The 13,156-nt window shown below is 46.7% G+C and overlaps 1 protein-coding gene across 1 annotated transcript in view; it reads right to left on the bottom strand.

Annotated features, from left to right (window-relative positions):
• Positions 1 to 11,572: 11,572 nt before the first annotated feature.
• Positions 11,573 to 13,156, bottom strand: part of LOC147728081 (alcohol dehydrogenase 1-like) — a 166,187-nt gene continuing 164,603 nt past the window's right edge. The window contains exon 9 of the mRNA XM_086963728.1: positions 11,573 to 11,906. Within this exon, the coding sequence (XP_086819854.1) occupies positions 11,573 to 11,906 (334 nt within the window). The remainder of the gene's footprint in view (positions 11,907 to 13,156) is intronic.

The following is a 13,156-nucleotide window of genomic DNA, read 5'->3' on the forward strand; positions in this document are numbered from 1 at the left end:
TTGGAAATATGCAACCAATCTGGGGCAATCTGTGGTGGCCGGCAGAGATGGGCATACCTCCCAAACTAGCGGCCAAAGTCAAGAATTTGGGTGTATGGATTGACAATAAATTAACACTCTGTCAACAGACCAATACTAATGGCTCTGCTTCATATTTTCTTATAAAGAAAATAAGGATGATACTTCCGTACATCCCGGCGGACACCAGAAAAACGGTAGTTACATCTCTCATCCAGTTCAAATTAGACTACTGTAACAGGCTATATCTGAATGTTAAGAAGCAGTGTCTAAAGAAGCTTTAGATGGTCCAAAACTCTGCTGCACGTTTATTGTTCAATATCCCCAGGCACAAAACGGTATCTAAGGAAAACCGCAATTTGCACTGGCTCCCCGTACCTCAGCGCATTAAATTCAAGACACTGTGTCTCACCTACAAGGCTTTGAATCACACAGGCCCCTCTTTTCTCCAGAACCTTTTTGTATGGTACCAACCGACCAGACATCTTCGGTCGGCGGGTGCAAGACTACTTTTAGTGCCCAGAATTCTTACTGCGCACTGGGGAAAATCCGCCCATTTATCCCTGTGGATACTTTAAAAACGGTGGTCAGTGCATTGGCCATTTCTCGATTGGACTACTCAAACGCTTTATACGTGGGACTTCAAGCACAGCTCCTACTTAGACTCCAACGGATGCAGAATGCAGCGCCAAGACTAATACTGAATATCCCTAAACATGAACCAGTAACAAATCGATTGAGGGATCTCCACTGGTTGCCAGTGGGGAAGAGAATTATCTTTAAGGCTCAGTGTCTTGCATTTAAGGCACTACAGGGGAAATGCCCTCTTTATCTGAGAACACATCTCAGTAAATACTCCCCTTCCAGAAACCTAAGATCAGCACAGGCACACTTATTGGTAGTCCTGAGGTACAAGCAGGTACGCTGGGGGAGGAGGAGTTTTATTCTTGGAACTACTAAGGTATGGAACTCCCTTCCCTTAGTGATTAAAAATAGTAACTCCCTGATGTTGTTCAGAATTCTGCTGAAAACCTGGCTGTTTAAAAACTAATAAGTTCATATAAAATCAAATCAGTTGGAATTTTAGTTTCTAGGTTGTTTCAGCGCCAAGACACGCCGCGCTTTACAAGATGTAAAATCAAATCAAATCTAAACTTTGGAACTCTTTCAATGGAACTTAGGAATGCTAGCTCCTTAGTGGATTTTAGGAGAAAACTAAAGACCTGGCTGTTTCAGGATTAGGTGCTGAGCAGGCTTACTGTTGTCCCTAGCGCCAAGACACCTCCGGGTATTTGCGCGCTTTTACAAATTTCATTACCATGTTCGGAGTTTTAGTTTAATAGTCCAATTTGCTTCTTTTACATAAGTTGTTTAGCTTTTAATTGTCTGCTCTTTTCAGATTCCGTTCTTTCTTTCCACCATTGCCTACTACCTACTTCTCTGTTTCTCTACTGGCTGCCTCTGGAGGAGACAGGCTACTTTTTTTAACGTCTGGCAACAGGCACATTTACCTGTCTGTTGCGGAGTGCTAATGCCACCCATTAACTATAATGGGCAATGGCATATCAGGGATAGTTACGAATTTACTCTTTGTGCTCTTGGTGTAATATAATGGCTTTCATGTGAAATAAAGTAGGGCAGTGTTTACCAAACGTTTTTGAACCATGAGGCAATTTTTAGAACAACAAAAGTTAGTCAACCACATGATGTGGACATGAGGTGGGGTTAATTTTTTACTATAAAGAAAGAAATCTGCTGCCAGCAATAAGGACACCTGCTGGCTAGCGCACAGCAGTGGCGGCTGGCTGGGAACGGGGGTAGCGAGACGGGGAGGGTGGGTATGGGGTGTGAAAAAAACAAACTAAAAAAAAAACCACTTACCTCTTCAGCCAGACGCATCTCACCTCGATTCTCTGCCGAAGTCCTAGAACGGAAGCAGGCACTGGAAGCACACACAGGCTCCCTCCCCTAAGCCAATCAAAATGCTCCAATGCAGCGTTGTGATTGGTCTGAGCGCCGTTGTTCAGAGCTCAGACGGGAAATGGGAGCCTGGGCATGTTCCTCATCAGGCTATGTAATGCAGCCTAGTAAGGGAATATGCAAAGGGTGCATGACTGTTTGGCCCGCCAAGACGGCCGGTTAATCAGTTTTGCACACTTGGTGTGTGCCCACCACTCCTCCCTCTGGGATCCCAGCCCCACCCCACCGTAACCCAGCAACACAGCTACCAAAAATAAAATGATAATACCATTATTATTATCTTTTTTCACTGCTTTGAAAGCAGTGGGGCGATTCTCCTCCTCCTTAGCGCACACAGGGCAGTTATATGCATTGTGAAGGAGTTGTGCTACAGGACAATTAGTCACCGTCTGATAGATTATAATCAGTTTTTGAGATTTACAGCATCTGATTGTCTGTTGTTTGGCAGATCAATTGCCTGGACACAAGTTGGGGTTTGCAGTCTCCATTATTTTGCTCTTGTCAGCTGCAAGTGCCTCTCTCTCTTCAGGGCCAGAGGGAGACTGAGCTATCTAGAAAATGTATTCTAATTTCTTGCAGGAAAGCCATTTGGGTTTAGTCAGAGTCAGCCTCATTTAAATCTTGTGCTTGACTTATAACTCAGCCCTTCCCAGTTCGAATGGTCAAAATACGGCAGAGTAACGACTGATATATTTCCACGAAATTGTAATAATTGACACTGTGGCAGATTTGATTAGTGTGTTTAGATTAAAAAAATGAGGCCAATTCATTCAGGCTCTGATACTGTGACGAATGTGTTTTCTCCCAGTTTAAATGCAAAATCATGTTCTCTCTACTTTATGAGACTAAATCAGATGATACTAAGTCAATCAGACATTGTTTCAGGTTTATTACAACGATTTGAATATTAGAAGATTACCTCAAGTGAACATAGGCATATCATCAATTTTTGACATTAGCCATTATCAGTATTAAAGAGTTAAAGGAATTATTGAATGTGTATGTTTTGATGTTGTTTTTCTTTATGTCTATGTATGTTTTCAGTAAAAACACAGGTGTATGTTTTAGAAAAATAATTAAAATCATGTATCTGAATGTAATTGTAAATATTTTTTGTTTCATTTTACATTAGGGCATTACAAATATCATTCTTACAGCCCTGAAGATGGTCTCACAGATAAACACATAGGAGACCGAAACGTCGACCTTCGCTTTTTTCCTACCCAATTAAAAATTTAAGAAATAGGAAAGGTGTTATCAGGACCTACAGAGTATAATATCCATGTATCATTGTTTTTCCTGTAGGCCTGTTTATGTATTTGTACCACAATACTATTGCCTCTTAATCTTTTGATAAAACCAAGATTTTCATATACACCTGGTTTCTGTTTATGTTTTATGATTGTTTTATGTTGAACATTGATGTGTATCACTTACTAGAACAAATTATTACCGAGTCACCCCACTATAGGACCATTAATTTGTCCTTCATGAACTTTTTTAATTCATAAAGATACATTATTTGAACAAATTCCCTTGGAGGCACCTCCTACCCTTTCACACATTTCCACGTCGTCACATCTCCATCATCAAAGAGACCAGGAACAGAGGTTAGTCAACTGCAACATGATTTAAATAAGACAATGCCGAGAACACACCCATAAGTAGAAAAATGAGCAGAATTATCAGCTGGTTTCATTTTTCATGTATTTTGTAAATTAAGTATTTTTACCAGTAGGATTGGGAAATAGTGAGTTACCAATCAAGCACACGCTTTAAATGTTACTTATACCAGAACTTTCACAACTCACTAACAAATTGGCTCGCGACCCACTGGTGGGTTCCATTCTCAACCCACAGTGTGGGCCTACAGATTGAACAATCACGATCTAATGGCAACACTATCTGTCCTCCTATGTAATACAGACTGCTATTCAAATTGCATGACATAAAGGTGTCTTTTACTAATGCTTGTTTCTCCAGGCTGGGTTGGCATTCTCATGAGGGAAGTTAAGCCTTAGTACACCACACAGTAGGGTGGCCAAATTGCTGTGAAAGGACCACAAATAAGTGTTATTCTACATATGGCGAGTGTTTTAGCAAGCAAATTCCTATTCTCTCTGCAACTCAACTGTTTCTGCCTTTGTAATATTCAGACCAAACATCTGAAGATTTTATCATCTTTGATCGACAATGGGGGCAAAGGCCTGTAATTGGAAATCATGAGAGTCAAAATGTTTAAGTGATGTGTCATGTATGTATATGATCTGAATAAAATGCCAGCAATAAAAGCAGTGAGAACTATCTTTCGTACAAGTGAGGTATGTATCAATAAGATCCTGCCCCTTTCACCTTGTGATCAAGGGCCAGATTTACTATTCTTTCATGCAGCACAGCAAGGGAATGGGAGAGAGCATAAATTTGCCATATCTACTACGAAACGGCACACTTCTGCCGTCTCCTTGCACTGGTGCACGTGTGGCTGCCAAATGTCACCAAAGGCACCCTTGCACCACGATGAAAGGGTGCCTGTATTGTGGTCAGGATGGTTTCTGTGCAGAAAGGCAAACATTCCTGTACAAAACAATCCTGTGATGCATATTCTTCTTCGTAGGAGTACTGTAAAGTGCAGCACACATGCAAAGAGGAAGTAACGAGGAGAACTAAAGAGATTTCTTCTCGTTACACCTCTCTTGGGTTGGTACACCATTTCGGTGCAAACTCTGGTTTCATGACTTTAGTAAATCTGGGCTTGCGTCAAAATACATGTGTATGCATGAAAACCTGCATGCTCCATCCATGTAACAACTATCTGATACAGGGTAATGCAAGGCAGAACAAGGCGCTGTGCTGCATTACTATTCTGCTGAAAAGTAAGGCAAAGTCAAGCAAATCTCGATTTTATGTGGCTTTGTAAATGTCACTTCTGCAGTTGCATTGTGTCGACGTGCATGACTCAAGGACAACGAAAGTGCTTAGTAAATCTGGTCCCTTATCAACTACAGGTGGTTAAGGCATGGTTGTGCAAGATTGTTGGTCATCACAGATGCAGGTAATTATGTCATCATAAACTCGGTAGGGCTAATTCACAAACGTGCCATTGAAAGCCGATAATCTACTCATCATTGATTAAATCCTACAATTTAAGTAGACTTCTGACTTTTAGGGAATTCATAAAAACCCCATAAGAAATGTTGGAAACCTATGCAATTTCCTGGGTACTCCATTCCCATGACATTTACTCCAACAGTTTGCCAGTGTTTCGGCAACCCTCAGAATTGTGTCAGTAATTTGTGACAGCACATGGAACTATTTTTCCTTTTTTTCTCCAAGGGGAAAATATTTTTTCTCTTGGAAAAATTCCTTCCTCTATATGCTTTCTAAAGATTAGGAGGGAAGGGTCATGTATTTTCACACTCCACTTATGTCAGCCTTTTTTAGGTGAAGACTCCATGTTGCATTCACTGTCGGTATGGCGATGATCTTGTGTGCTAAAAAAAATCTACTAAAAAGGGAATTTTAGCTGTCCCATGACTTACCATTCGTTGGCATCATAATCACTCTTCTTTGCTGCTTTCTGATTCTATGTCAGGACGGAGGCGAGGATTATGCAGTCCTTTCTTCTCTTTATTACAATAGCAAATTCAAAGAAAACCAATCACAAAACTTTTTTGGAACTACAGCTCCCATGAGCACATGGGGCACAGTGCCCATAGGACCATCTAACTTAAGGACACAGGTTTCCTAATATAGAACCTAGTTTTGTCCGCTCTGCACCGATTTTAACCTAATACGGGTTGGCCTTTATTAAAAAAAATTGTATAGGCTTCAACCTTGTATTTTTTAACTTTTCACTCACAGTTGCACTCACATATTGTTTAGAGCACTGTTACACACACCATCATCCAGCTCCGCTGTAATTCAGGCGTCGTAGCATGCTGGGGAGGCATTCGGCCGCCCCAGCGGGGACCCTATGATGAAGCATGTCACCAACTAGTGGTGAGTGAGGGTGCTTTTAAAAAGTGAAAGACTTGTCTTTCACTTTTTTTCAACTGCACAAGGGCAAAGGTTGCCCCTTTTTGGGTGTTCCCTCAATCCCGGTTCGCCATTTGGGATAATAACAAAACACATGAAAATATATTTTTTCTTCCTTTTTCTATTTTTATTCTGTCATTGAGTCACTCCTTAGTTGGTTATTATATATTTGATTTGATTTGATTTGATTTGTCCGTTTCTAAAGCGCACGAATGCCCGGAGGTGTCTTGGCGCTATGAATTGTCCAGTTTCCGGTGCAGGTCTGGAGTTAGTGAAATTTATGCGGTGAAAAGCCAAGTCTTGATTTTCTTTCTAAATATCTCCAGCGTTGGGCTGTTTTTTACGTCAAGTGGTAGTAAGTTCCATGTCCGTGCTGCGTGAACGAGGAAGCTTCTTCCTCCCCAGCTTGATCGTTTAAACTTGGGTATCGTTATCAGTTTTTTTTGACCTGACCTGAGAAGCCTTGAAGGTTCGTAATGTTTCAGGTGTGTTTTCAGGAAGTGAGGGCCTTTGCCCTGCAGTGCCTTGTATGTCAAGCACAGTGATTTGAACTTGACTCTTTTGGCCACAGGTAGCCAATGGAGTGTCTCTAGTTTATGACTAATAGGCTGAAACTTTGGAATTTCCAGTATCAGTCGTGCCGCTGCATTCTGGAGTCGCTGCATTTTTTCCATGATTTTTACTCTGGCTCCCGCATATAATGTGTTACCGTAGTCCAATCGAGATAGTGCCAGGGCTGTCACTACCGTTCTGCGTGTGTCTTGAGGCAGATATGGGAGTATTTTTCTTATCATTTTTAATATCAGCCAGAAGGACGAGGCCAGTTTGTTTACTTGGGCTTCGTATGTTAGTTTGGTGTCAATCATGAATCCCAAGTTTTTAGCCTTCTCTGAGGGTTCTGGTCTTGTTCCCAGTTCAGGAGACCACCACTCCGGGGACCAGATGTCAGCATTACCTCCCAGAATCATTACCTCACTCTTTTCTCCGTTGAGTTTGAGGCAATTTTGTTGCATCCATTGGCTAACTTTTAGCATGCATAGTTGGAATTTCTTGGCTGTTGCTTTATTGTCTTTGCCTATAGAAATGACGATTTGTGTATCGCCGGCGTAGGATATTGGTGTAAAGCCATTTTCTCTTATTACTTCGGCAAGGGGGGCCACATATAAATTAAAAAGCGTTGGGCTTAATGAAGAACCCTGTGGAACACCGCATGGTACTTTAAAGGAGTCTGACTTTGCTTCTCCTAGTTCAACTGTGAATTTCCTGTCCTTGAGGTAGGATGCGATGAGATTGCACGCGTGGTCGCTAGCTCCGGTTTCCCTAATGCGTTTTATTAGTATCTCGTGGCTGACCGTGTCGAAGGCCGCCGAGAGATCCAATAGCACCAAGGCGGCCTTTTCTCCCTTGTCTAGTATACTTCTAAGTTCCTCGGTGGCCGTGAGGAGGGCTGATTCTGTTCCGTGCCCTTCCCGGAATCCAAATTGTGAGTGGTCAAGCCAATTGTTGTCCAGTAGGTACCGTGAGAACTGTTTGTTCAGTAGTTTCTCCAGCACTTTTGCGGCAGGGGTATATTGACAGGGGTATAGGAGTGTCTACTCATGCCCTCACTCTCTAGTTGATATTCTTCATAGTAACCGCCAGCCAATGACGATGGTGTCCGCAGTATAACTGGCCGTGACGTCCCTTCCGCTTCCTCTTTCTTCTCTGCTCGTCAGATAAGTCACTTTTAATTACCTTTCTGACGTACTGTGGTATTTCATAGTTATAAAACGATTTGTGCCTGTGCAGTATTGCTAGCTTCAGGGGAAAGTGCGCTTTGTCAACTCTGTTCATTTTAGGCAGATCAACGCGGGACAGGCGCTGCTTGCGCCGTCACTGCCGCTTCATCGCGGACTGTGTGAAGCGCATCCTCGCGCTTCCCCGGCTCTGTGGAGCTCCGTCGCTTGGGGAGAGGGTGCGCTCGCGGTCTTCTACTCATTCGTGTGGCGCGCTGAGGCGAATTATCTTCCTGCCTCACCAACCCTCGCCTGACACCGGCTTTGGTGATTCCTACCGCGCGTTGGTGCGCAACGCCATCTAGTGGCGGAAACCAGGTACCGCACCTGTATTTTGGCAGCTAGGCTGCCTGAGCACCGGCGAGGGGGTTCGCTTTTGTATATTAGGCTGAAGGTGTTTTAGTGCTCACACCCTCTTATTATGACATCGTCTGATCAATCAAACCCCTCCATTCAGGAGGCGGAAGAGTTATGCATCACCCAGCCCTTGCCGCCGGCGGTTGGTCGCGCGCTTTCTAGGGCATCCCCGGGGCATTTAGTAACACAGTGCCTGTTGACCGCGGACCCAAAGGCATGCAGGGTGGGGGTAAAAAGTCAGCTAAGAGTCACGCGGGGCACCTGGAGGAGTTCGACCGCTTGAGGGACTCCTTCCGCAAGAGTGCACGGACGTTGAAACATGTACCCTGCCGGGATGGTTTCTACCCCGGAGAGGATGGCGACGAGGTCGCCCCGGAAACGGACCAGGAGGATGGTTTCCCGGTGGAAGGAGAGGGTGTTACTGATGACGAGGTCTCCTCGAAGGATGAGGAGGAGTACACGGGTCGGCCCTGGCGCCCAGCGTCTCACTCATCGGGGTCCCAGGAGGGTGATGACAAGACCTCTGACATGTTTGACCAGACGAGGATTTACCACCCTAGATCGTCGGAATGGATCCCTGACCCCAAAGTGGCAGCGTATGTCGCGGGTAAAGTTCGTCAACCCCTGGAGAAGGAGGTTAGGACCCGCATGCGGAGTGAATGCCCTCGCCCGAAACTAGAGGGCAGAGTGGCTGTCACCCCGGACATTGACGAGAAGCTCTGCGCGTTCTTTGCTAAGTTCATGAAATACCCTAAGAAGGGCATAGATCGCTCCTGGTGCAACTGCCAGGATAAGCTCCTGGACGCCGTGGGCCCCATGACCCAGATCATTCAGTTAGCCGAGACGGCCAAGGAGTCGGGACGGCGATGTCCACGGAGGTCGTGGCAGGTTGGGCACAACGAGCCCTATGCTTCTTGGGCAATGCAAACTGCGCATTGGCGGCTGAGCGGAGGAGGTCACTCCTCATTAAGATAGATCCTAAGCTTGGGGACCTGGCCACTTCAGAAGCGGGGCCTATTGCACAGGGCAAGTTGTTTGGTGAACCCTTTATAAAGGAATTAAACAAGTTTGTCACTACATTCTCCGCTTTTCGGCTTTGGACAAAGCACAGACGTCGATCAAAAAGATTTTTCCCGTACGGGTTTTTGCTGGGGCCGGAAGAGGACGGGGTCGCTCCTCCGGCCGCCAGTATCAGCAAGGCCCTAATAACAAAAACCAGCAGTGATGTAACAATGGCTGGAACGATGGCCGACAGGGAAATTTCTATCCCAGTAGAGGCGCCGGCAAAGGGCGTGGCGGAGCCAACCCACCAGGAGGTCCATCCGGTGAGTGTTACCCTTTTTTCCCCGTCCGTCCTGGGGGGGAGGTTACGAGATCATCTCCACAACTGGTGCAAAATCAGACCCGTGGGTTCTACAAACGGTCTGGGGTTTCCGAATAGAGTTCTACGGTACTCCCGGTCAGAGAGCACGCCCTCGCCCGCTGTTTTTTTCCTCAGAAGACAGGGTTCTGATCGACAACGAGGTGGCGGAACTCCTCGGCAAGGGAGCGTTCCGCAGATCCCAACTTCACCCTTCGGGGTTCTTGAGAAACATCTTTTTAGTCCAGAAAAAGGACAAAGGGTTTCGCCCGTTCATAAACTTGCGGGACTTCAACGAATGGCTGGTCTACCGCCATTTCAAAATGGAGGGGATCCATCTCCTGCGCGATATTCTCCTCAGAGGGAGATTGGATGTTTCGCCTGGATTTGAAGGACGCTTACCTCACGATTCCCATCTTCCCGCCTCACCGGCGTTTTCTCCAATTCCTATGGGACAGAGCTGTTTTCGAGTTTCAAGCACTGCCCTTCGGCCTCTCTTCGGCCCCATGGTGCTTTACGAAGCTCCTGCGGCCGGTGGTGGAAACACTACGCGAGAGGGGCATACGATTGATCATATATCTCGACGATATACTGATTCTGGATCAATCGCCAGACCGGCTCCGTTCCAACTTGAGCATGACTATTGCTCTGCTCCAGGAGCTGGGGTTTGTGGTGAATGCCCAGAAGTCCGAACTCCATCCGACGACGCAGATCACATTTCTGGGGTTCCTCATAGATTCGGAGTCGGCCTCCCTCAGCCTTCCTCAACAGAAGGTGAACAAAATTTGCAAGGAGCTCTCCCAGGTCCTTCGGAAGGACAGAATCTCCCTTCGACAGCTGGCTCGAATCGTGGGTCTCCTTTCATCCTCGATTCAAGCGATTTTTCCGGGCCCACTGCACTACAGGGCCCTACAGCGGCTGAAGGCGCAACACCTCAGGAAGGGGCTCACGTACTCCGAACTCATCTCCCTCACGGAGGAGACGAGAACGGAACTGCTTTGGTGGATCGAGCACATGAGTGCGTGGAACGGGAGAGCGATCTTCGGATCCAGACCGGACCTGATCATCGAATCGGATGCCAGCAGGTCAGGCTGGGGAGCGCGCTGTGGCGACATAATGATGGGGGGCCGCTGGTCGTCGGAGGAGCTTCACATCAATTGCCTGGAACTCCTGGCGGGCTCCTTTGCAGTGAGGTCCCTGACTCAGATCCAGGTGTCGTGCTGCATCCTGCTACGCATGAACAATGTGTCAGCGGTGCAATATATCAATCGCCTGGGCGGGCCTCGGTCTCGGGCCTTGGCAGACCTGGCGAAGGACTTCTGGCATTATTGCCTGGAGAAGCGAATATCGGTGTCGGCGGAGTATCTTCCGGGCACACAGAACTCGATTGCAGACTGGCATTCCAGGAACTTCCACGACTTCAGCGACTGGCGACTGCAACAGTCGGTCTTCCAGGCTTTGATGGACAGGTGGGGGCCGTCCTCTGTGGATCTGTTCACATCACGGCTCAACTGGCAACTCCCGAGGTTCGTGAGCTGGAGACCGGACCCGGAGGCGTCTGCGGTCGATGCGTTCTTGCAGGACTGGACACTGGAGCAGGCTTACGCATTTCCCCCTTTTCTCATGATTCCACGAGTAGCGGCGCAAGTTCGCCAACAACAAGCGTCCCTGATCCTGGTGAACACCTTCTGGCGGGCCCAGGCGTGGTTTCCCCCTCTGTTGGAACTGTCATGGGACTGTCCGATTCGACTGTCCTTGTTCCCTTCGTTGCTCTCGGGCCCTCTGGGGGAGCCTCACCCACTTGTGCTTCAGGGGACCTTGCACCTCATGGCATGGAGGATTTCAGGGGACGCTGGCAGGACAGACGCCTTTCGGCGGACACTGAGAACCTCATCCGTAGAGCCTGGGCTCCAGGAACTGTCAAGAGGTACCGCTCGGCTTGGCAACGGTGGCGTTGTTGGTGTATGGGAAGACACGCCGATCCCGTGGGGGCAGACGTTAGTCACATCTTGAATTTTCTGGCCGAATTGGCTCAGTCTGGGTTAGCCTATCGGTCTATTAATTCTTTCAGGTCCTTCATTTCAGCGGGACATGCCCACATTGATGGTAAGCCGGCGGGGGAGCACCCTTGGGTCTGCAAACTTATGAGAGGTGCCAGACTTCCTAAGCCCCCGGAACCCAGGTATGAATACCTCTGGACGTCAACATCGTGCTGCGTTTCCTCTACTCCTGGCGGGATAATCAGTATCTTACCAGAATAGAATTGTCGGCTAAGCTGGCGATCCTGCTGTGTCTGGTTTCGTGCAAACGCATCTCGGAAGTGAGGGCACTGGATATCACGGCACGGATGTTCACTCGGGAAGGAGTCACTTTCACGGTTGCTAGGAGGACCAAGACTAATATCAGGTCGGTATCATACCCTACGTTTCCAGACCAACCCAAGCTGTGTGTGGTGCGATGCCTCAAGACGTATGAGGACATGACAGCCCTCCTGGAGAGCGTCAGCTCCTTATTGCTCTGCAGAAACCTTTTAAGGCGGTTTCCGCTCCATCCATCGCCATGTGGGTCCGTTGGATCATGACTGAGGTAGGGGTGGATGTCACCAGATTTGGAGCTCACTCCACGAGAGGAGTAATGGCCTCTAACGCCGTGCAGGTGGGGGGTCGACTGGAGGATATTATGGCAGCGGCGGATTGGTCCTCTGAGTCCACGTTCAAGAAGTTTTACTTCAAACCCATCTATGGCGCGGCAGAACTGGTGGTGGATAGGCTTTAAACCTGCATAATCCTCTCCTCCGTCCTGACATAGACACTCAATACAGCAGCATAACCCATTGAAACCAAGCTAAGTCGCTACTTGCCGAAGTACGAAGATTACGGGTGGGTCGAGTTCAGCAAGTCTCTGGAGGGATGATCCTCGCCTCCTAGTCCTTAATAGAATTGAAACTTTCCGTTACGTTAGCTAGGAAATTTTTTTGTTGGGTCTTATTTTTTTTTCCATGGATTTATAACTATCTTGATTGTTTTGGAGAAGTTGGATTGTCGATTTACATGTTTGGTAAAGGTAAGTTATTTTAAATATATTTTATTGGGGTGGGTAAAAGTGTTATTTTTGATTGTTGGTGTTTAGTTATATAATTATTTTGTCTATATATTTAAGAAAAATGATATATATTTTAGACAAAATAATCATTTATTTTTTTAAAGGAAACCAATGAGGATGTGCCTCTCGGGCTTCTCTGTCCTGTTCATTCTCCCCCATGCTGCCGGATCCTTCTCCCCCCTATGTGAGGGTAATGCGTGTTGCGGTGTCGAGTGGTGGCTAGCCCATATTGATTGCCTTCACTGTAGCTGGTGGCACTTATAGGCATGTATCTTATGTCTTCACAAGCACTTGTAAATGCTATGTAGCGTTTTTCAGGTTTTTCTTTCACTTTACTGACTGTTCTCATTGATTCGAAGCCTCCTCATGTGAATGGCACTTGACCTGTCCCCGGGGCTCACCGCTGCACGTGTTTGAGTTCCTTCTACACTTTTGATTGCTTTATTTATTTCTCTTGCGGTGCAACGCAGCCTCCAACAGATGTCGCTGTCATACTCCTGGACTGACCACAAACGGTCCTGCCTTCCTA

The sequence above is a fragment of the Lissotriton vulgaris genome, chromosome 3_1 (genome assembly GCF_964263255.1).
Source record: "Lissotriton vulgaris chromosome 3_1, aLisVul1.2, whole genome shotgun sequence".
Classification (NCBI taxonomy): domain Eukaryota; kingdom Metazoa; phylum Chordata; class Amphibia; order Caudata; family Salamandridae; genus Lissotriton; species Lissotriton vulgaris.